Source organism: Salvia hispanica, chromosome 3 (genome assembly GCF_023119035.1).
Source record: "Salvia hispanica cultivar TCC Black 2014 chromosome 3, UniMelb_Shisp_WGS_1.0, whole genome shotgun sequence".
Classification (NCBI taxonomy): Eukaryota; Viridiplantae; Streptophyta; class Magnoliopsida; order Lamiales; family Lamiaceae; genus Salvia; species Salvia hispanica.
Genome location: NC_062967.1, coordinates 8,079,486 through 8,102,062, shown reverse-complemented (window position 1 = coordinate 8,102,062; position 22,577 = coordinate 8,079,486). Strand labels below are relative to the sequence as shown.

The following is a 22,577-nucleotide window of genomic DNA, read 5'->3' as shown; positions in this document are numbered from 1 at the left end:
GTTAAAGTGATCTTGGACCATTAGAGTTAAGAGTTTAAGACAAAATAGAACAAGATCTACTAGTAGTACTTACTAACTTCAATTACATAAGACAATTTACACTCTCACTCTATGGTGATAAATTGGGTACATCAACGATAAAAAAAACCGATCTTGAAACAATGCAAATGCTCTCTTGGGCTATGTCTAAAACTGTAACCGGAAAAATGAATAACCGGTTACTCGCAGAATCAGTCGAGCTCTGATGAGGCTCGACTGCTTCTGCGACCCTTGTCAAATATTATGCGAAAATTGTGCGTTTTTAGAGACATGTCACTCACCGACAAGCTTTAGAGTAGAGTTTACTTTACAGCCTATTTGAAAATTGGGAACCTAAAGTTACATACAGAAATTAGCTAAATGTATGACACAATTAGAAGAAAATGAAAGCCGAAATGATGATATAGTCTACCCGAGTACCTCAAGTGTGCGACGCTCTGTCAGCTGGAGCTTCGAATGCAGCAGCTCCCGTTGGTAACAAGCAGCATAATCAGTGCAGGATTCTGAGATCCATGAGAAGAGCAGAGAAAGGCGAGTGGTGGACATTAGCATTTAGGGTTTGGTTTTGAGCCGGGATCAAGAATCCTTCTCTTTTGGAGATGGGGCGGGATTTTCCACTTGACCCGAGGCAGGGACGTCTATGTCCATTTGCTCTGTTGCTTGGGGGGTGTTCTGAACAGAATCTGCTTGAGGTTGTGTCGTTGTTGTGACAGCATCCATTTCATCGGTAGCCTGCAGAGTATGATCAGCTGGCTCGACAAGATGCTCTCGAGAGGTCTCTGCTGGATCAGAATCTTGCTTGTCTACCGTAGGAGGATTGGAATCCACTACATCTTTCGCAGGCTGGGATGGTGCAGTTGGCTGTGGTGGATTCTTCGGCTCAGAGTTGGTCTCAGTAGAGTCGTATTCAGATAGGAGATCCATGAACTCGTTGAGTAGCCGTTGGACTTTCCTGTTGGATGCCATCGCCGGAAGAATGTCTTCACGGAGGAGCTTGTGCTTGTTCATTCCCTGACAAACCAACAGAGGATTGCAAATCAAGAGTTGTACACGCACAATCGTGTCGAAAATAAAATCTTCGAAACAAAATTAAGAACGAGGCCTTACAAGAATAGAAGGGTCCCAAAATGGTGATTTCGAATCTGATCCAGATTCAGCCATTCCGATGGGAGGTCCGAGAAAGTTCTCACAAACTTCTCGTAAGCGGGATTCATCCGCCTCCCTACAAAGTTCTCACAGTAAGGCTACAAAATGTGTGTCGAGCATAACATAATGCACAGCAAGATCAATAGTAATTAGCATTTGCACTCGTAACGTTCTATATTTAGGTATCAACAACGATCTCGTGATATTTTTTCATACCATTGTCCCGACTATAATGATCTCTCTTGTTATTGTTTTTAATTTCATTTTATATACACTCCATTCTAGTAGATTTACCGAGGAAGGAAAATGAGAATAGCAGAAACATTTATCCGGATACTTATCCAGAAACAAAGAAACATTTACCTTGCTAAATAGCGAACGTAAGACAGAAGACACTGGCGATATTCATTAGGAGAATTCAAAGCCAAAGCAGATGCCAGCTGAGCTTCCAAATGAGCACGTGTTTGCATTCCGTCGTCAGTCACTCTGTATTACAAAAATACGGTTTAAACAAAAAATCGTTTATGCAACCACAAATCAATCATTACATAGACAAGCGATGCATTCAAACCTGCTCCACCCCGGTTTCCGTGCCAGATATTTCCTGACATCAACCTGTAACGCGGCCAGCTCACCACCAAGAGCAGAACCTAGGGTCCAGGAGCTAGAGAAATTTGAAGCAGGAAAACAATCATCTGCGACTCTCAGCCAACACTTGAGACTCATGTCAAATAAATACGCATGGCGTGTGGCCAAGACAACGAGGGGAGAACCGGATTTGGATAATTTTGCAGATATAACTTTAACTGTACCTGGATGAGTGAAAAGAAGAGATACATTAACAGCATTTTCTCACACGCTTAACATAACCGAACTGCTATAGTTAACTATTTATTCAAAAAATCAGATTTCGTGGCTTACCAGCATCAGATTTGAGATCCGTTGTTACCAGTGAAGCTAAGGAATCCTGAAGTAGACACGTCTTGTTGAAAAGATCCCAAACATACAAGGACGCCTTCCTTGTGACAACTAACAACTTCCAGAATTCATCACAATCGATAAATACTGCTGCAGAACCGATCATCAGGGTTGGCATGGCACGCCTCCCACATCTTGTGTAAACCTTTACAATGACGAATATTTGCAATCAATAAATAGAACTAATATTTATCACATCATTCACGCAGAGAGAAAAAATGTGTCCATAACAAACTATGCTCACATGGCTTGGAGACACTAAATTACGACACATTTGAAAAAACATGATGTTTAACATCTAACAGCATGTAATTACATATAGAACGCGTAATAAATCCTCTAAGTAACATGAAATTGGGAAGTAGAGCTATAAACCTGGAGTGATCCATCTTCACAACCAACAGCCCAGAAGTTCGAATTTCCAGACAAGACAGTGACCTTCCCAGAGATGCTGTCGGACCAAAGATTCTGAGACCCTCGTGTACAAGAAAGTTCTGTTTCTCTGATCGTTAAAGTGTTTCCTGCTCCCACAATATCGTTAACTGCATGCTCTCTCAGACGGGCTTCCAAGCAAATTGCATCTTCCCCTTGTTTGTTATCAAATACTCGTATCGAAAGGATACTACTACCAGAAGGTAGTTGACCAACCTGCTCAACATTATAGCTTGTGTCTTTACTCCCAGAGGCAGGAACCTTCTCGATAATCAAGTTTTCACTAATAGATGCTCTAGCCGTGACACCAGAGCGCTCTCTTAGATCGGCACTCCCACCTACAACCTTTCTTATTGACCCTTCTCGACTACCATCACCAGTATACATCACTCCGTTATTGTCCTTGCTATGATCTGAAGATTTTATAGCTAACGGAAGACCTTCAGAGTGATGATCAATAGATGTTGTCTCCTGATGGGCAGTGACACCAACTGCTTCTGGTATTATCCTTTTCCGACCGTCAGGGCGTCTATATTCTTTCTGCCTTACAGGGGTTGACATCCGAGCTGAGGCCATCTTATTTGACACATGACCGATAGCTTCATCAATTTTCTTTCCAGCATTTACAACAGTCTTACTAATTTTTTTAGTGACTCCTAAATCAACTGAAGGTTTCAGAGATGCCCGACTCTCTGGAACAGCTGTATGCGTCTTTTTATTTGGAGTTTGCTTCGCAGAAGCTGCTTCAAGCAATAACTGTGCAGGAGTCTCAGCTAAGTTTCCCTGCCGACCTCTGACATCGCCATAGCGATTCCTCTTCAAATCATCTACTTCAGCATCAGTCAATTTATATCCAATTTCACTCACTTCAAAATGGAATGTTGCCACTGTCCCATCCAAGGAACAAGCGAATAACGAGTAGCCATCAGGGCTCCTGCAATCACCAGTAAGATGCAAATATAAGGATCCAGCTAACAAAAAAGGAAGCACAGCATCGAGGAATAAGATAATGCACACTAAATTTAAATTACCAGGTGAGATCCACCACACTTTGAAAGAAGAAATGCTTTGCCACGAAAAGAGGTCTCGGGCTAGTTGTAGTCCATACAGTTATGGTGCGGTCCTGACTTCCTATTGCAATAACATTATATGGTGTTGAATCTTTTCCTTCAACCTTTGAAGAGCCATTGCTCCAACCAACTGGTGAAGTTTTTAAGTCCTCAGAACTGGAGGGAGTCCTCCGAAACATTGAATGGTTGAACTTAGCAACAATTATTGGTGCATTATGTCCTAAGAAGTCAAATGTGGCGGACCATTCTCCTCTCTCAAGAACAGGTGCAGAATGCCTGGGCTTTTGAAAACCATGAGTCGTAGTTACAAAATGACCACACGGTGACCAGTCTAGCCGTCTGAAGAAGGTGGAGCCAAGCTGAAAATGATAATTCAAAGTATAGCATGTAAATGGTGGGTAGAAGGAAAATGAAACAAGTATACGTTTTACTGCCGTTCATTAACTTACAGATTTAGCCCAGTGACCATCGGTTCGATGAGCAAGGCTCCAGTCACTTGTTCGCCAAATTATGACAGTCTTGTCATCTGATTGACTAGCTATAAATGACCCAATAGGATCCCAAGCTACACCCTTTACGAGACTAGAATGACCACGTAGAACTGCAGTGCATATTCCGTTACTCATGTCCCAAACATGAATGGTGTTATCCAGACTCCCACTGGCCAATGTCGAATCATCAGGAGACCAATTAAGATCCACCTACTTTAAGCATAGAACAAAATTAAAACATTGATTAGAGCACACAACAAAATATAACGAACAAAAGGTGCCAATGCCTGCAAGATTTAAGCTAGCAACAATACACAATAGCACTTGTATTACCACATCAGCAGTGTGCCCTCTCAAAGTAATGGCAACTTTCCAGTTCTCAACATCAGGTGGTTCGCCACTGCCAAACTCGGTGGTTCCCGAGCCAGGCTTCCGCTCGTGAACAAGAATGACTTGATCGTCAGATCCAGATGCAATATACCGCCCATGCTTAGCCCACCTAACACAGTTAACAGACCCAAAATGGTCCCTCAAAGTTGCCAGAAGCTTCGAAGCCGAATCATCTTCCTGCATCTCTCTGCCAACAGACTTCGTGTTCCAAATGCGAACCTGAGATTTTAGCCAACCACATTATTAAGAGAAGAGAACTCCAGTGGAATTTCAGTAAATAAAATACATAATTATAATAAGATTTCTCAATCTACTAAAGTAATAACTGTATAATCCCAAATCCAGACACAATAAACGGGAGCATTGAAACGATAAACCATGGATTCATCCGTGACTTACCTCCCATAGACATATGTATAAAATCAAGATAGTTTATAGTTGTAATCCACAAAATGTCCCTTAGTTTTAAGCTTTCTTGATCTTATTCTCAGCAAGCTAACCAACAAAGACACTTTCTGGTTCAAGATTCATAAAAGTTTAGCATAACTCTATCAATTCGAATACATACAATCGATTACTTGAACATCAAATGCCATATTCAAAAATACATCACTACTGCATATTTCTCAATAACTGAAACTCTGCACGTCTCAACTTCTAATGTTCCAACAGAAACACATTACCACAAAATAGAATGCTGAAATTACAAGCTAAAGCTTTGAAGATAAAGAATGCATTAGAGAGGAAGATAACATACCTTGTGATCACCACCACCAGTTGCAAACCTGAGGCCACCAGGCTGAATATCAATGGAGAAAATCTGAGTGGTGCCATGCTTAATCCAGCTAGGTTTCTCTGCTTTCATCTTTAACCACTCCAAAAAGGCTTCACCTCACAAACCTAATTAATTTTAGGAGAAAATTAGGGAATTGAATAAGGGTTCTTCTCTCACTTAAAACCCTCAAAACCCATCCAAGGTCATGCCTTGCAACTCAATCAGATCCCAATGAGTACCTAAAAACTCTAAATTGGGAACTCCCTCAAACCCAGAAATTCAAGACTCGAACAAATTCATGAATGAATTGGGATTAGGCGGAACATTCCTAGCGGGAAAGGGGGAATAGGGGGAAAAAGGAAAACGTTTTCGAGCAATTAGCAATTAGCAATTAGAGAGAATATTATTGAATAAAAAAAGAAAAAGAAAATCCAGAGTTTGGGAAATTGGGAAAAGGTTTGAAACTTCGGTGACAGAGAAAAACCCTAGTAAGAATTTGTGTGGGTTAAGTAAAACAGTGTAAGAATTTGTTGCGAAGAACAGAGAAGAGGAGAATTTTGAATGAGAAATACTTTAAAGTTATTCCTTTATTGCAAAACACAGAAAAGGGAGCTCAGTTAATGAAAGCGAATCAAGGCATCCAAAGAGAAAAAAGCAAGAACCACCGATTTTTGTATTTTGTAGCATATAAAATGATAGAAATATTAATTATCTTGATTAAATAACTTGGTTGTATGTATATTCAGCACGTGCTCCAAAACGTCTAATTACTCTGAAACTGAGTTTAAACAAAGTGTACCTCTGATCTTTGTAAATGTCATGGAATCTCTTTCAATTCACAAATCTCAAATCATAGTTATAATGGATTGAAAATTGTAGCTGTGTTATATAATGGTGGAACAGTTTTCATATTACATGAATGCGCCTAACCTGTTTGATGAATTTCTGCAGAGAGATGTTTCTGATACAACCATTATGCTGTCAAGAATGGAAATTTGGATGATGGGGAGTGTTTCATGAGATAGAGTGAAGAATGTTGCTCACGGATTGTGCTGTCAAGAAGATGTCGGAACTGTTCTCGGCCCGTTTGAGGGGTTGCAGTATATCAGCCAGATACGAATGATGTACGCGATGATATTTATCAGAGGGACGAACAGAAGGAAGCCATCCTTTCTCGGCTCGTCCAAAGGCCAGCTATTGCATTCGGTTCGAATAGATTCCACCACTTCAGCAGAGGCTTCTGATCTTGTGTGGATTTTCTGGTAATTTCTCTTACAAACTACAAGCATTAATGAATTTATGATAGGGGAAGCATGAATTGATTTTGGATCTATCTCTGCTCTGTGAAACTTGAAAGTGTATTTCTATGTTGAATAATATAGGATTATAAATGACACAATGTTTTCGATTGCAAACTTGGTTACATTTTGATGAGGTTGAATTCAATGAAAATTACATGAGCTGTTTGAATGTGTTTCCTTGCCTCACTCACACAGTTCCTAGAGAGAGATGTTGACAGCAATCGGACTCCTCACGACGTGCGTTCCATCAGTCCATGTCAAAGCTCCAAACACGAAGTTCTCGTTGCTGCCTTTGTAGGGCGTGAAATTTATCACGAAAGACATCTTTTCCCCCGTCTGTTTGAAGCTTAGTTCGTTCGGAGAGACTGAGATGTATGCACCAGCGGGAGAGTCTACTTCCGCCTTGTAAACAGCCGGCCCTTCCCCATAATACGTAACTGTTCTATGCACTGATACGTTCCCTTTCAGGTCCGAGACTCCAATTGACGGATAATTGAAGTCATACGAGGATGCTGTGATGTTCCTGCAGTATGTCGTCTCACCGGTGAGGTTCTTCAGCTGACCAGGGCTTGCACCGGTGCTGCACAGGAAATCAATGACGTCGCTGCTGTCAAAATCATAAACCAATCCGGGGTCGACTGCTGCAGCCGGATTGACATGGCCGGATCCATAATCGAAAGGTGAGGCTTCAGTGCCATTCGGATGTCTTCTAATCGAGCTCCTAACGTTGTCTTGAGTCGTTGCTACAACAAAATGGACAGAGTTAGAACATGAAGCACGTTACAGGCTTAGTTTAAACGTTACCTGTTGTCATTATCGCAGACTTGATCGCTGCAGGGCTCCACGAAGGATGGACAGATTTGACAATAGCAGCAAGCGCTGAAACATGGGGGCAGGACATTGAAGTGCCCGAGATTATGTTGTAGTCGATTGCTCTTCCAGCCGTGTTCTCAGTTGCCAAGGGAGACCACGCTGCCAGCACGTTCACGCCTGGTGCTGTTATATCCGGCTGAAAATCAAAAGGTGAAAGATATGAGCTTTTTATCTCTTCTCCACTTGTTTGTTTCTGAAAACTACTTATAAACACATACTTTGATTATATCCGGGCTGATGACATTCGGCCCTGCAGACGAGAACAATGCCACCTGGGGCGCTGGTTTAGTCGGCTGAACTGTCACTGTCTGGGATATTCTAGCCACTGGGTTTCTGTTACAAGTTACAACAAATAGTAAATGAATTGAATGTCGATTGCTTGAATGATGTTTAGATAGACGAAAGTCGAACTTACTTGTTCGAAACCATGTATGCTTGAAGCTTTCCTGCTTCTTGAATGCTGATTACAGTGCCTGGGATTTCAAACTGAAATGTGATGTCTTCAGCTAGTGGATCGACCAGAATTATCCCCATACCACCGGCTTGTTTCACCGTAGCACCCTTTTCATTTCGTGAATCAAGAATTTCTTCGAGCGAGCAGACAACGATCCTCCCCTTAACCAGAGCCGGATCTAGCGTGTCGCTCTTACAAAAACTGGCAGATAAAGCAGAATCAGAGTCGCGAAGATTCAAGAGTGGGAATAAGGAAAGTACCTCGCGTTTGCAGAGGGAACCCCAGCCGCTGCTGCTGCACTCCCGGCCACTAAACTGTAGAAGTTGTTCATCTGAAAAGGGTTTATGCTAAAACCCTTCAAACAAGCAAGACTTGATATCAGAAGCATGAAGAATAACAGGTATTATCTAATCAATGTAGGTGTTTATATGATTGATTGATTGATTACCTTTATAAGTTGTGAATTTCCTAGATATACATTACTCTGTATCTCGCGATCCATGGTGCTCGCTGCGACAGTGAGGATCCACGGAGCAGCATTGGTCACAGTTCCGGGGAGAAAGCTGTTACCAGCGGATGCAGAAACGACTACTCCTCTCTGGAACGCGTGAAAGCTTCCAATGGAATTTGAATCTCCGAAGTAGACAGACTGTGGCGGATCTGGTCCGAGCGACATTGATATAACATCCACGCCATCACTGACTGCATCATCCATCGCGGAGAGGATGTCCGCATCACTGCAGAAGCCAAACCAGCAAGCCTTGTAGATTGCCAGTCGAGCTCTTGGCGCGCCTCCTCTCGCAGTGCCTTTCCCTATTCCGAACACGCTGATGTTGGGAACTTCTGAGCCAGCAATGGTGGATGCAGTGTGCGTTCCGTGACCATCAGAGTCTCTGGCCGACAGGAAAAATGTCTCGTTGAACGATTCAAGAGGCCCGACGTCTGCTACAATTCCTTGGTAGTAAAATCTGGCTCCTACTATTTTTCTGCAAATAGGAATCAATCACAATGCATCCATCATAAACAAGTAAACTGTGAAAATATGAGCATGCTTATTTTACCTGTTGCAGTTTGACAGAGTGAAGTTTTCACCGGTTGAGCACACCCCCTTGAATTTCTCGGGAACTGGAGCAAGTCCATAGTCGTTGAAGCTCTTGGACTCGGGCCACACCCCTAAACGTAAGATCATTCATTTTTTCGTTCTATAGTTGATTAACATATAAACAGAAATTCTAGAGGAGGCATGTACCCGAATCAATAACTCCAATGATCATGTCGGATGTAGAGTCCATCAACGATTGATAGCTATTTTCCAAGTTGGTTACACCAAGAAATTCCCATGAGTGTGTTGTATGGATGCGGCTTGTCTTGCTCTCGAACACAGACACTACTGAGTCACTCTCTGCAGTCAAAAGAAACAAATTGTTATCAGAACACAGATTATTCTTGCAAGAGATATTGAATTCAGGAATGGACAAACCTTGGAGCTTTCTTGCTTGATCCGAGGTTAGCATTGCGGAGAAGCCTCTGAATGTCTTCGTATAATGGTGGACCGTTGCACCCTGCGCCCCCTCAAGACTGAAAAGTGAACCAGCAAAAGAGATGTCAATTCCAGTATGGTTTTAGCATATTCGTTTTTCGGTTTCTGCTCACAGATGGAAAAAGCTCAAAGCTTTACCTTCCCATTACCGAGGTAAGCATCTCATGGTTAGCTGTGATCACTGACTCTGAGTCCTCGAACGAGTGGTCACCCATGTAAACTACATAATGCTGCATGATTCAAGAAAACGAGGGGAAACATTAGTCGCGTGTAGTGCACAGGCACGACGTTGTACTGGTGCACGTATCAGTAGTATGAGTTCATGCAGTTCGTACGTACCTTTCTAGTAAGACCGTCTCCATTCGCTAGTGCGAATCGAAACAAGAGAAGTAAGGTAAAGAGTTTCACCACATCCATGTTGCTAAAATGAGTGTTTTTAGGGAGGACAAATGGTGGTGGTGTTGTGTTGGCTATATGATTGTTTGTATAATTTATACACTTAGAGTTTGTGCTGAAACTAGTTTTTCAAGCCGGCTTTCATAAACTTTTTGCCTGAGTACAAAACATCATGCAGCATTTTCAGATAATTGATTAAGTATAAATGTATGATTCCAAATGGAATTCTGAAGCCGGCTTCTGTTAGTATTCTTGATGTGTGATTCCAAATTTAATTAGTTTTTCAAGTACAAAATATAACAATTAATCAAGAAATTTGAAGTATGAGAATTGGATTGAAGTAGTCCATGTATATAATATATCATCAGACTATTATCATAATATTGAAGTTACATCCATTTGGAGCAAGATATATCTCAGCAAATATGATTGATGTCTAATGGTTTTACTTGGTCAATAACAACTAATTATGTGATAAACTCCCTTCGTACACGAAAAATAATTTCATTTGTGGACAACACGGATCTTAACATGCAATTAGTAAATTATGAGAGAAAAAAATGGATAAGATAGGAAAGGAAAAGAGAAAACGCGGTGAGAAAGTTTTCATAGATTAAAAAATGAGACAAATTTACATGGAGGGTCAAAATGAAAAAATGGGACTATTTTTTGTGGACAAAGAGAGAAACTATTTCTTTGAGTCTCTTATAGCAGCTACTCCACTACCATCATCAGCAACCGTTGATCTGAATACATGAAAAATGGCAGAACAGCGACCAGCAACAGCAGTCTCTCCTGCCTTCGCATACCAGAAGGAGTAAGTGTCGCCTGCAGCTTGCTCATCCGAGCGCGAGGGTAGTGCCTCGTCACCATTGAAATCTATAGACGTGCGAAAAAAGAGGACACGTTCACTCCTGTAGATGCCATATATCATTACAAATTTACTACGTAATGAACCTTTTTTCTAAACACGAATATGGAATGTAAGAATTGCTAAAATAAGATAATCAAGAATCACATAACACACCATATTGACAACGTTTCTTGGAGTGGTTTTAAATTTTTATGTTTGTACATAACAATAAGTACAGCAATTTGGGAAGTGTCGGCACATTTTTCTGGCCAAATGCTGGAGGAGAATGCAAAGCCGTCTAACCTTCCCGTTTGATGAGGCTAATATCAGAATGCAGTAGAAAAAAACATAATATACAAAAGTCACCAGGTACACAAGTCTTAGCAGGCTAAAGCACCTCATGTTCGTCGGTCAGCCTTCCTCGCCAAATTCCTTTGTGAATCTCTCATGCACTTCGAGATCAGATTTGCTCACAGTTGGTCGTTGCCTTGCGAGCACCTTGTCAAAGTCTGTTTTCGATATAGGAGGTGGGTTGATCTACAAAAGCATCACGGTATAGACAGCATTTAGTTGCTAATGAGGAGAAAGAGGCCCGTGCAGAAATATATACCAACGTACATTTACTCACATTTAAACATCATATGTTTTACACAAATTACAATATACACATGTGCTTCAACTAAAGTAGGTACCTGTGCAGCAAGTCCTTTTGCAGCAAGCTCCTGCATGGTTATCTGGACAGCACCAGGTTGCTTGGGTCCACATGGCACCCATGAGCCACTGGGTGTCTTGATGAAGAACATTGCATCTTGTGTTTTCCGTACAGGCTCAAATAGGACGTCTTTAACCTGTTAAAGTCATTCGCATCAATTCTAAGTCCAAAAAGATATGGGCAGGTTCCGATGTGAAATAAACAGTTGCAGACTTACACAGACAGAAATATCTGAACCAGAAAAACCTTCCGTTTTACGAGCTAGGCTTTCAAAATCGCTTTCATTCAGATTATGAGGAGTGTCTCCTAAATGCACCTGCAAGAGTAACAAGCCGCAGGAGATTGTATTAAGCTTTAATTAGTCCTGGTTCCATTTCACTTAGTGAGATGAAAGAGTGCTTCATACCTTGAACATGTGCTGCCGTGCCTTCACATCTGGTAGAGGGATATAAATACGCTTGTCAAATCGCCGCCTTATAGCCTATACGAATAAATATAAATATATTAGTAACAAAATAATAACGAAGTTGAATGAAAATTTTCTATTTTCTACCATCAACAGTGCAACTAACTATTACCTGATCAAGAGCATAAGGAGTGTTAGTGGCAGCAAGAACAAGAACTTTGTCATCATTGTGTCCCACCCCCTGATATATATAAGATAACAATAGAACTGGAAAGTGTCAGAAGTTCTTTTGAAATGATATAGGCAAACCAAAACCAGCAGACGCATACCAAACAGTACAGGATAGAGCTAGGATTCCTATGAATCTAAGCTTAATTGCCATCTTATACACTTGTAAGCTGAACATCACATAAAATAACTTCTGAAGTTTTGAGATACAATCCACATTTATTTTGTACTGTTTCTTGCTCAAGGGTATTATCTAAAGTTAATGTTGAAGTCTTGTGTTCAATATCAAATAATAATGTCCCAAGTGAACAGCATGAGAAGAATAAAAACTTTCCCAATACAGAGACCAACTAAATCCAGGATAATAATGAAGGGAAAAAGCGATACAATCAACCCCATTTTTGGTTCAAAATAACCCATAATATTTGAATCCGCACCATAAATCCAACTTGCAATAATGACAAGCCATTTCTATATATCTCAAATGTAGCGACAGGGAAAATTCAAAATGTAGAAAAATTAAAAATTGAGTTCGAGAATAAAGGGCTGAAACCAATCAACAAGTCCCAAAGTCATATTCAGATGAAGCAGCTAGTTTGAGAGGTCGAAACTTGTAACCCATGTTATGATGCAGAGTTCTAGATGCAGGGTATCCATGTTCATGAATGATAGAAATTCTATCAAGAGATCTTCTTAAGAGATGCAAAAGAAATTTCTAGGCTTAATTTCAATCATTTCAACCCGTAACTACAATTACCTGCATCTGCACAAGCAATTCTGTTTTGATTCGTCTAGATGCTTCACTTTCATTCCCTTCCCCACGCTGTCCACAGAGGGAATCTATTTCATCAACAAATATGATTGAGGGAGAACTTTCACGTGCCATTTGAAAGAGATTAGAGACTAGCTTTTCACTTTCACCCATCCATTTTGAAACCAAGTCTGAAGAAGAGACACTGAAAGAAAACGGCAGATGCAGTTTAACAACTTCACAACTACTAGATCATTGAAAAAGAAGAAAGGAAGACAAAACCGGATAACAGAATTTCAAGCAACATTGCAAGCTTCGCATCCATTCATTTATCAAAAGCACAAGGAAAATACATATATCAAGGAAGATAAATGACCTGAAAAATGTTGAGTCAGCTTCAGTGGCAACAGCCTTGGCCAAGTATGACTTTCCCGTTCCAGGAGGACCATACAAAAGAAAAGCCCTCCAAGGACGCCTCTTACCTAAAAACACAAAGTGCATTACATTAAACGTAACAAGCAGGGCATTCAACTAATTGACCACGCTCTAAACAGAATGTGCTTCCTCTATTGTGTACACAGCTACGGAAAAGGACCTCGTTAAGTTCCATACCCAAAAGTATTAATACATCTCTACTCATGATATAAACAGAAGGTTAAATCTTCCATCCTTCCTCATACCATTATCAATTGTAAGGATGAAATTGACATAAGTCTCTAAATAAACTTATCAGTTATCAGTATCAGAGCAAGAGACAACGAATTACATTATGCACAACAAAAAACAATGCAAGCAATTTGAACTCACAACCATGCCCTCTTTCTCAATGTGTGCTCACCACCTCTTATCCTTAATCTATCGTGCCCTAAAATTATGATTCCGACCACGTACGCATATTCACAGTTCAAAACCACAACAGGCTTAATACGAACAAGGATACCTATTAACCAGGCAATACATACACACCACCATAAACCAATCACTTGTCACACATTATACTCTTGCAATGCACGCATTTCAAAATACAATGGCGAAATTGTACCAGTAAAGAACTGCGGGAACTTCACGGGGAGAATCACAGCCTCCTGCAGTGCCTGCTTCGCGCTCTCCAATCCAGCCACGTCATTCCACTTAACATTGGGCTTCTCCCTAACAATCGCCGAGTTGAGCCCGGCCCGAAGCTTCTCCTTATCGCCATCCTCCCCCTCACCGTCCTTCCCATCCTTGGGCTTGGTCTTCGGGCGCGTCGCCACCGCCGCATCCCCATTCGCGGCGGGGCCCGATCCCCCCTCGTCGAGCACGGCGCGGATCTCCTCCGCCCGACGCAGGTACTCGGTGAATTTCTGCGTGATCGCCTCCTTAATCTTAGGGTTCTTCTCGTACTTGAGGTGCGTCTTGAAATACTCGAGCGCGTTCATGTAGAGAGGGAAAGCCTTGGCGTAGTTTCCGGCGTTATCCTCGGCGACGGCTTGCCGAACATACTCGATCGCTTGCTCCTTGAAATTGCTATACATCGTCGCCGATCATAAATAATTGAACTTTCCCGGCGGCCGAATTGGTCGATTTCAGCTCGATTTCGAGACGGATTTTGGAGGCGAGGTGGATTGGGAGATTATGTGAAGAACAAATTTGGGATTTCGCTGTGGACTTTGGGATTTTTTGGAATTGATGAAATGAATTGTTGACTTCAAAATTAAAATCCAGTCTCGATTTATTGGGCTTTCTTATATGGGCCTTGCACTGAATTGGACTAGTCCAAGATTTCTGATAATAAAACATTTTCTATTTTAGGAAAAAATTTCTCTCATATTAATATAAAGTAGTACTACCTCCGTCCCCCAAAATTTGCTACACTTTGATCCGACAAATAGAGTATACTCCCTCCGTCCCACCTCTAAGTGGAACATTTTTATTCCGGCAAGGACTTTATGTAGTGTTGTTTTGTGAGTTAAATGGAAAAATGAAATAAGAGGGAAAAAAAGTAGAGATGGTGATTTTTCTATTTTTAAAAATGTGTCATTTAAAATAGGACATTCCAAAAATGAAAATGATTCACTTAGAGTGGGACGGACAAAATATTATTTTAGCCACTGTTGATCTGAATACGTGGAAATCGGCGGAACAACGGCCTACAACAACAGTCTCATCGCCTTCGTGTTTGCTGGTGGAATGATATCGACTGTACCAGGAGGAGAAAAATGTCACCTGCAGTTTGCTCATCCAAGTGCCATATATCATGTAAAAAGAGGACACATTCACTCCTGTAGATGCCATATATCATTACAAGTTTACAATGCATGATATGAACCTCTTTTCTAAACACAAATATGTAATGTAAGAATTGCTAAAATAAGATAATCGAGAATCACAAACACACCATATTGACAACGTTTCTTGGAGCAGTTTTAAATTTGTATGTTTGTACATAACAATAAGTACAGCAATTTGAGAAGTGTCAGCTCATTTTTCTGGCCAAATGCTAGAGGAAAATGCAAAGCCGTCTAACCTTCCCATCTGATGAGGCTAATATCTGAATTTGGTAGAGAAAACATAATATACAAAAGGTCACCGGGTACACAAGTCGTAGCAGGCTAAAACACCTAATGTTCGTCAGCCTTCCTCGCCAAATTCCTTTGTGAATCTCTCATGCACATCGAGATCAGATTTGCTCACAGTTGGTCGTTGCCTTGCAAGCACCTTGTCAAAGTCTGTTTTTGATATAGGAGGGGGGTTGATCTACAAAAGCATCACGATATAGACAGCATTTAGTTGCTAATGAGGAGAAATAGGCCCGTGCAGAAATATATACCAACGTACATTTACTCACATTTAAACATCATATGTTTTACACAAATTACAATATACACATGTGCTTCAACTAAAGTAGGTACCTGTGCAGCAAGTCCTTTTGCAGCAAGCTCCTGCATGGTTATCTGGACAGCACCAGGTTGCTTGGGTCCACATGGCACCCATGAGCCACTGGGTGTCTTGATGAAGAACATTGCATCTTGTGTTTTCCGTACAGGCTCAAATAGGACGTCTTTAACCTATTAAAAGTCATTTGCATCAATTCCAAGTTCAAAAGACATGTGCAGGTTCCGTTGAAAACGGCAGCACTGAAAATTTAGTACAGAGACTATCTAAACATCATCAACAAATAAAAAGTTGCAGACTTACACAAACAGAAATATCTGAACCAGAAAAACCTTCTGTTTTACGAGCTAGGCTTTCAAAGTCGCTTTCAGTCAAGTTATGGGGAGTATCCCCTAAATGCACCTGCAAGAGTAACAAGCCACAGAAGATTGTTTTAAGCTTTAATTAGTTCTGGTTCCATTTCACTTAGTGAGATGAAAGAGTCCTTCATACCTTGAACATGTGCTGCCGTGCCTTCACATCTGGTAGAGGGATATAAATACGCTTGTCAAACCGCCGCCTTATAGCCTATATGAAACATATATATTAATAACAAAGTAATAACGACGTTGAATGAAAAATGTCTATTTTCTACCATCAACAGTGCAACTAACTATTACCTGATCAAGAGCATAAGGAGTGTTAGTGGCAGCAAGAACAAGAACTTTGTCATCATTGTGTCCCACCCCCTGATGTATAAAAGATAACAATAGAACTGGAAAATGTCAAATTTTCATTTCAAATGATATAGGCAAACCAAAACCACCACAGACAAAATACATCTCATGGACTACAGGAAAGAGCTAGGAAACCTACGAATCTACATTTATTATGAAGTGTTGCTTGCTCAAAGTTATTTTCTACATTTAATGTTGGAGTCTGATGTTCGATATAAATAATATTGTCCCATGTGAACTGCATGAGAAGAATACAAACTTTTCCCAATACAGAAACCAAAAATAAATCCAGGATAATAATTACTCCATACAGAACCTCACCATTTACGATTCAAAATAACCCATAATAATTAACACTACTTGCAACAATGACAAGCCATTTCCAAATATCTCAAATGTAACAACAGTCAGAAAATTCATAATGTAGAAAATTAGAATTTGAGTTCGAGAATAAAGGATTGTAATCACTCAACAAGTCCCAGGGTCATATTCAAATGAAGCAACAAGTTTGAGAGGTAAAAATTTGCAACCCACATTAAGATGCAGTGTTTATGTTCATAAATGAGAGAAATTCTCCCGAGAGGTCTTCTTAAGATATGTCAAAGAAATTTCTGGGTGTACTTTCAATCATTTGGACCCTTAACTACAATTACCTGCATTTGCACAAGCAATTCTGTTTTGATTCGTCTAGATGCTTCACTTTCATTCCCTTCCCCACGCTGTCCACAGAGGGAATCTATTTCATCAACAAATATGATTGAGGGAGAACTTTCACGTGCCATTTGAAAGAGATTAGAAACTAGTTTTTCACTTTCACCCATCCATTTTGAAACCAAGTCTGAAGAAGAAACACTGAAAGAAAACAATAGATATCATTTACCAACTTTACAACTATTAGATCAAAACCAGATAACATACTTTTAAAGAACATTGCAAGCTTAACAGTCATTCATCTATCAACGGCAAGCAGAAAATACATATATCAAGGAAGATAAATGACCTGAAAAATGTTGAGTCAGCTTCAGTGGCAACAGCCTTGGCCAAGTATGACTTTCCCGTTCCAGGAGGACCATACAAAAGAAAAGCCCTCCAAGGACGCCTCTTACCTAAAAACACAAAGTGCATTACATTAAACATAAGGAGCTAGGCATTCAACTAATTGACCATGATCCAAACAGAATGTGCTTCCGCTACCTATTATATATACATGGTACAGAAAAGGAACTCTTTAACTAAATCTCTAACACAAATACATAATAGTAGTATAAATGTCTCTTCCACAAGGGTAACCCCTTTTCATGATATAAATCTTCCTCATACCATTATCCATTTCCATAGTAAGGATGAAAATGGCATGAGTAGCGCAAAGATTTCAAAATCAACTTATCAGTATTAGAGCAAGAGAACGAATTACAACACGTACAGGCAGCAGAGCAACAAAAATTGCAAGCAATTTGACTCACAACCATGCCACCTCTCTCAATGTCTGCCCATCTACGTGCCCTAAAATTGTGATTTCGACCACCTTTTCTTAGAACAAGCGCATATTCACAGTTTAAAATCACAACAGGCATAATACGAGCAAACAGGATAGCCATTACCCAAGCAACACATAAAGACTACCATAAAGTAATCACTTTATCACGCATTATACTCTTGCAATGCACGCATTTCAAAATAAAATCTCGAAATTATACCAGTAAAGAACTGCGGGAACTTCACGGGGAGAATCACGGCCTCCTGCAGTGCCTGCTTCGCACTCTCCAATCCAGCCACATCATTCCACTTAACATTGGGCTTCTCCCTAACAATCGCCGAGTTGAGCCCGGCCCGAAGCTTCTCCTTATCGCCATCCTCCCCCTCACCGTCCTTCCCATCCTTGGGCTTGGTCTTCGGGCGCGTCGCCACCGCCGCATCCCCATTCGCGGCGGGGCCCGATCCCCCCTCGTCGAGCACGGCGCGGATCTCCTCCGCCCGACGCAGGTACTCGGTGAATTTCTGCGTGATCGCCTCCTTAATCTTAGGGTTCTTCTCGTACTTGAGGTGCGTCTTGAAATACTCGAGCGCGTTCATGTAGAGAGGGAAAGCCTTGGCGTAGTTTCCGGCGTTATCCTCGGCGACGGCTTGCCGGACATACTCGATCGCTTGCTCCTTGAAATTGCTATACATCGTCGCCGATCATAAATAATTGAGCTCTTCCCGAGGCCGAATTGGTCGATTTCAGCTCAATTTCGCGTCGGATTTTGGAGGCGCGGTGAATTGGGAGCTGATGCAAAGAACAAAATTGGGATTTTGCTGTGGATTTGGAAGATATTGGAAATGGACGCGATGAATTGTTGACTTCAAAATGGAAATCGCGTCGCGCTTTATTGGGCTTTCTTACATGGGCCTTGCTTTAAAATATATTGGACTTTGTGTTAGCTTATTTGGGCCATATATGTATATTGGCCTAGTGTAAAATGTCTTTGATACTCCCTCTCCTCCCAAAGCATGCTGTTTTAATTTTTTTATTAAAATGCTTGTACGTCACTCGATGTACACTACATTGACAAGTTACTTACACATTCACTTTGGGCCTTTTGCATTGGATGTTCTTAAATCCGTTACTATCCTATCGGGTCAATTTAACACTATATACCAGTACTTTAGAAACATCTATTTACGGAGATTAAAAAATGATATTTTACTAGATCAAGTCCTTTATTTTCATATGATTGTGGTTCAATCGGTTAGATCAGAGCAACATTGCTCTTCCAAAGCGGAACTTGTGGGTTTCAGCCCTACTAAGAACTGGTAAAGAATGTTGATATCCGATATATTGGAATTCCCAAAGTCAAAAATAGTTGTATATATATCCACCAACTACTTCTCATTGGCCGCATCTTATAAGAAACATTGCAAATCAAACTTGAAGGCTGAAGTGGGGTATATTTTTTCTAACAAAAATATTACTTATACTACTGAAAAAGTAAAATATGTACTATTCAAGTATTAATTCTGTCATGATGTCTGAAGATTGTGGATAACTTTGCTGCACTAAATTTAGTGTAAAGAGTAGATGAATTATTTAACCTAATCATAGGGCAAAAAGATTGATGGTTTGATGGCATGAGTGCGCATGATACTCCACCTTTTTGAATTTGACCACTATAATAATATAGGTGGGAAGGGAACATGAATTGAAGGTTGTGTTAAAAAAAATATGAACCATATTAATTATTATAATAATATAGGTGGGAAGGGAACATGATTTGAAGGTTGTGTTAAAAAAAATATGAACCATATTAATTATTAATCACGATTAATTATTGTGGGCAGGGTGCCATATTAGTTATTAATCACGATTATTGTCCAACCATTCAATCTTGGAACCACAACAGATGAATTGTTGAGTACTCGGAGGTAATATTGATTTAATTGATTTTTTTATAAAAAGATGTTCATAGCCAAGCCAATAACAGCTAGCAATAGAATAACTAATGAACAAAATGTTCAATTCAAAATCATTATAAAAAGAGAAAGGTAATAAAAAAACATGAAAAAATAAAAGCAAAAATATACAAAATAAATGATGTTATAAATACATGAAGGACGATAAATAATAATGGTGGAAACATTCGAAGGTAGACCGTAAACAACCACTAAATTGCGTTCGTGACCGTTAGCATACATATGGTTACTAGTCATGTTGAAAAAAAAATGAAAGAGAAAGTATTATAAAAAATTTATGTCAAGATTTAAGATGGTTATTAGATAACTGCATATGATTATTAGATGTAGAATTCATAACACGAGCATTCCCTGATTTATTTAGTTTTTTTTTTTTTTTTGGAAAAAGACGACAGTCATGACAAATTTGGATGCCAATAATTTGTAAATATTTTAACATATTCATACGTGAGGGAAATACACTTTCCAAATGAATTCTGGTTACAACATGACATTAAATTGACAATTCTATGGTACAGTACTATTAAATAATCCAAGAATTTTATCAATGCAATTATTAGTTTACTTTTTCAGAAAAAAAAATTCAATAATAGCGTTAAGAAAACAATAAAGTAATTTATTGTTTCCAAAAATTGCTACACTTATTATAAACCAGCATTGTCACCGCCGTCACATAGAGTGACAACGAAATTTTAAATTATTTTAGAAAAGGTTAAATTTTCGTAAATAACAATCAAGAACCCTTTAATCTTATTTGTTGCATCGGTTAACACGATTTTTTAAAGCCTACTGTATTTCTTAACAATTCGCTGAGTTAGGATACAAGAAAAGTGGATCAACCCTTTGTTTATTATTCTTACTATCTGTCAAATGCCAATTTAATACTGCTCCTTCCGTCCCAAGATATTAAAATCCTTTCTTTTGGGCATATAAATATAAGAGATGTTGTTTAGTGATAAAAGTGGAGTTGATAGTAAAATAAATTTTTATCATAAATAAAAATAACTCAAATATATTGGGACACCAAAAAAGAATAAGAATCTAATATCTTGGGACGGAGGAAGTATATATTAATAATTTCTTCAAAGTGATCTACACGTTAAAAATCTTACTAAGTATAACTTTTTTTTCTAGAGTTATGAGTTATATGACTTATCACATTGAGCAAGTAGCGGATCTAAAATTCAGAAATGAAGAAGCGGATATGAGTAAGTATTATTTTACTCTTCATAGCGGTGTTGAGAGCAAACGAAAGGGACGGATATAGAAATTTTACCTCCGAACATGGAAAAATTAGTCGCATAGAGGGGGTTGTCGACCCCTGGAATCCATCAATGCATTGAGCAATGCTAAAAGTGATTATTAAAACCCCCTAAATTATTTTCAATAAAATTTACACATCTACCATTTATTTTAAAAAAAATTAAAATATAATAAATAAAAATAAAAATGAGCAAGGCCACCAAACAATTGGACTGCGGGAGGGACTTGGATAGCTCTCAAACAACAAACACCTTAATTGATTTTTTATATAACAAGTGTATAAATACATTGGTTCCACCATCCATATGTAATCATGGCAATTTTATTAGGATATATTGTAGACTTCCCATAATCGAAGAAGTAAAAATGTTTTTTTATTCTCAATAATATTATACTGTATATAATATCAACACAAAATACAAGAAAACTATTTTCAACAGTTTGATTGTAAAACTATTTTCAAACACTATTTTCACAATACATGCATCACTCTAATGGATGAATACGATATGAACTGAAATCTCATCAATAAAAAAATCATTTTTTTAGGATAGATTATGTAAAAAAAACATGAAATTTAGTCAAATTATATCATTACCCGCAAAATAAAATAAATTGAAAAAAATCATGAATTTGAATATATTAGCAATTATTTTACAAAAATCTAATCATTTGCATTATATTGTCTATGTTTTTGGCCTAGCGATATTATTTCCTGTTTGAATACTCAACATCAGTTAACTTATCGATGATATCATACACATGAACTCCGACTATCATATTAGATATAATTCTACCGTTGAAATAATTACAAATAAATTCAAATTTGATAGTAAAATTATTTATTAATATGAAAGTTACAAGACAAACCTTAATACTTCCTCCGTCCCACATTTGGAGTCACTTATTGTTATGGCTCGGGTTTTAAGAAAGAGTTGAAGTGTGTAATAAATGAAGCGAGATGGTGGAGTGTGTAATAAATGAAGTGAGATGTTAGGGTGTGTAATAAATGAAGTGAAATGATAGAGTTAGTTGAAGGTGGGTCCCTATTGACTTTTGATTTTTGTTTTGGTTTATTTTAATGTAGATAATGACATTTTGATGTAATTTTGATGACATTTTGATGTAATTTTGATGAAGAATGAGGTAAAATTGTATGACCAAATATGGAAAATTTTAAAAGTGACTCTTAAACTGAGACGGACTTTTATGGTAAAAAGTGACTCTTAATCTGGGACGAAGGGAGTATAATTTTTGTTGAGAGTTACCCCCTTTATAAGAGTTCAATTAATAGCGAATCCAATATTGTCACATAGTTGTCATAAATAAGTTGAAAATCCCCCTAAAAATTCGCATCATTTATAAAAAATTGTAAACTAAACTCTAGTTCCAAGCATACTACATAAATTAAACACCTTTTTAAGTCCTTAATTACGTCT

The 22,577-nt window shown here is 39.0% G+C and overlaps 3 protein-coding genes and 1 long non-coding RNA gene across 8 annotated transcripts; 1 reads left to right on the top strand and 3 right to left on the bottom strand.

The window, feature by feature from the left end:
* Positions 1-45: 45 nt before the first annotated feature.
* On the bottom strand, positions 46-5,952 carry LOC125214212 (protein HIRA-like). Of its 3 annotated transcripts, XR_007175082.1 has the most exons (11): positions 5,304-5,952; positions 4,490-4,765; positions 4,115-4,366; positions 3,627-4,024; positions 2,539-3,529; positions 2,107-2,308; positions 1,757-1,997; positions 1,549-1,671; positions 1,147-1,261; positions 460-1,050; positions 46-372 (listed from the first exon to the last, which is right to left on the bottom strand). XR_007175082.1 is itself a non-coding variant. In XM_048115134.1 (10 exons), exons 1-10 carry the CDS (start codon positions 5,409-5,411, stop codon positions 616-618), a joined length of 3,141 nt encoding a protein of 1,046 aa, XP_047971091.1. In that variant the 5' UTR covers positions 5,412-5,952; the 3' UTR covers positions 46-615. The 3 variants fall into 3 exon arrangements, 2 of the variants coding, with proteins under 2 accessions (XP_047971091.1, XP_047971092.1); XM_048115134.1 differs by having other exon boundaries at positions 46-1,050; XM_048115135.1 differs by lacking the exon at positions 5,304-5,952 and having other exon boundaries at positions 46-1,050; positions 4,115-4,369; positions 4,490-4,618.
* A 226-nt stretch (positions 5,953-6,178) lies between these two features.
* LOC125212969 lies at positions 6,179-9,994 on the top strand. The gene is made up of 8 exons (XR_007174804.1): positions 6,179-6,583; positions 6,818-7,027; positions 7,091-7,302; positions 7,445-7,645; positions 7,752-8,349; positions 8,422-8,907; positions 9,020-9,128; positions 9,235-9,994. It is a non-coding gene; the product is annotated as an uncharacterized LOC125212969 (long non-coding RNA).
* Positions 9,995-10,467: 473 nt separating this feature from the next.
* Positions 10,468-14,512, bottom strand: LOC125214397 (protein SUPPRESSOR OF K(+) TRANSPORT GROWTH DEFECT 1-like). Of its 3 annotated transcripts, none has more exons than XM_048115403.1 (9): positions 13,878-14,508; positions 13,212-13,317; positions 12,842-13,040; positions 12,029-12,097; positions 11,857-11,931; positions 11,668-11,766; positions 11,431-11,586; positions 11,136-11,275; positions 10,468-10,799 (listed from the first exon to the last, which is right to left on the bottom strand). In XM_048115403.1, exons 1-8 carry the CDS (start codon positions 14,347-14,349, stop codon positions 11,150-11,152), a joined length of 1,302 nt encoding a protein of 433 aa, XP_047971360.1. In that variant the 5' UTR covers positions 14,350-14,508; the 3' UTR covers positions 10,468-10,799; positions 11,136-11,149. The 3 variants fall into 3 exon arrangements, 2 of the variants coding, with proteins under 2 accessions (XP_047971360.1, XP_047971361.1); XM_048115404.1 differs by having other exon boundaries at positions 10,468-10,764; XR_007175106.1 differs by lacking the exons at positions 10,468-10,799; positions 11,136-11,275; positions 11,431-11,586 and having other exon boundaries at positions 11,700-11,766; positions 12,029-12,123; positions 13,878-14,512.
* Positions 14,513-15,165: 653 nt separating this feature from the next.
* On the bottom strand, positions 15,166-18,740 carry LOC125215043 (protein SUPPRESSOR OF K(+) TRANSPORT GROWTH DEFECT 1). Its single transcript, XM_048116335.1, has 8 exons — positions 18,123-18,740; positions 17,426-17,531; positions 17,079-17,277; positions 16,369-16,437; positions 16,202-16,276; positions 16,013-16,111; positions 15,727-15,882; positions 15,166-15,571 (listed from the first exon to the last, which is right to left on the bottom strand). Exons 1-8 carry the CDS (start codon positions 18,592-18,594, stop codon positions 15,446-15,448), a joined length of 1,302 nt encoding a protein of 433 aa, XP_047972292.1. The 5' UTR covers positions 18,595-18,740; the 3' UTR covers positions 15,166-15,445.
* Between the last annotated feature and the right edge of the window lie 3,837 nt (positions 18,741-22,577).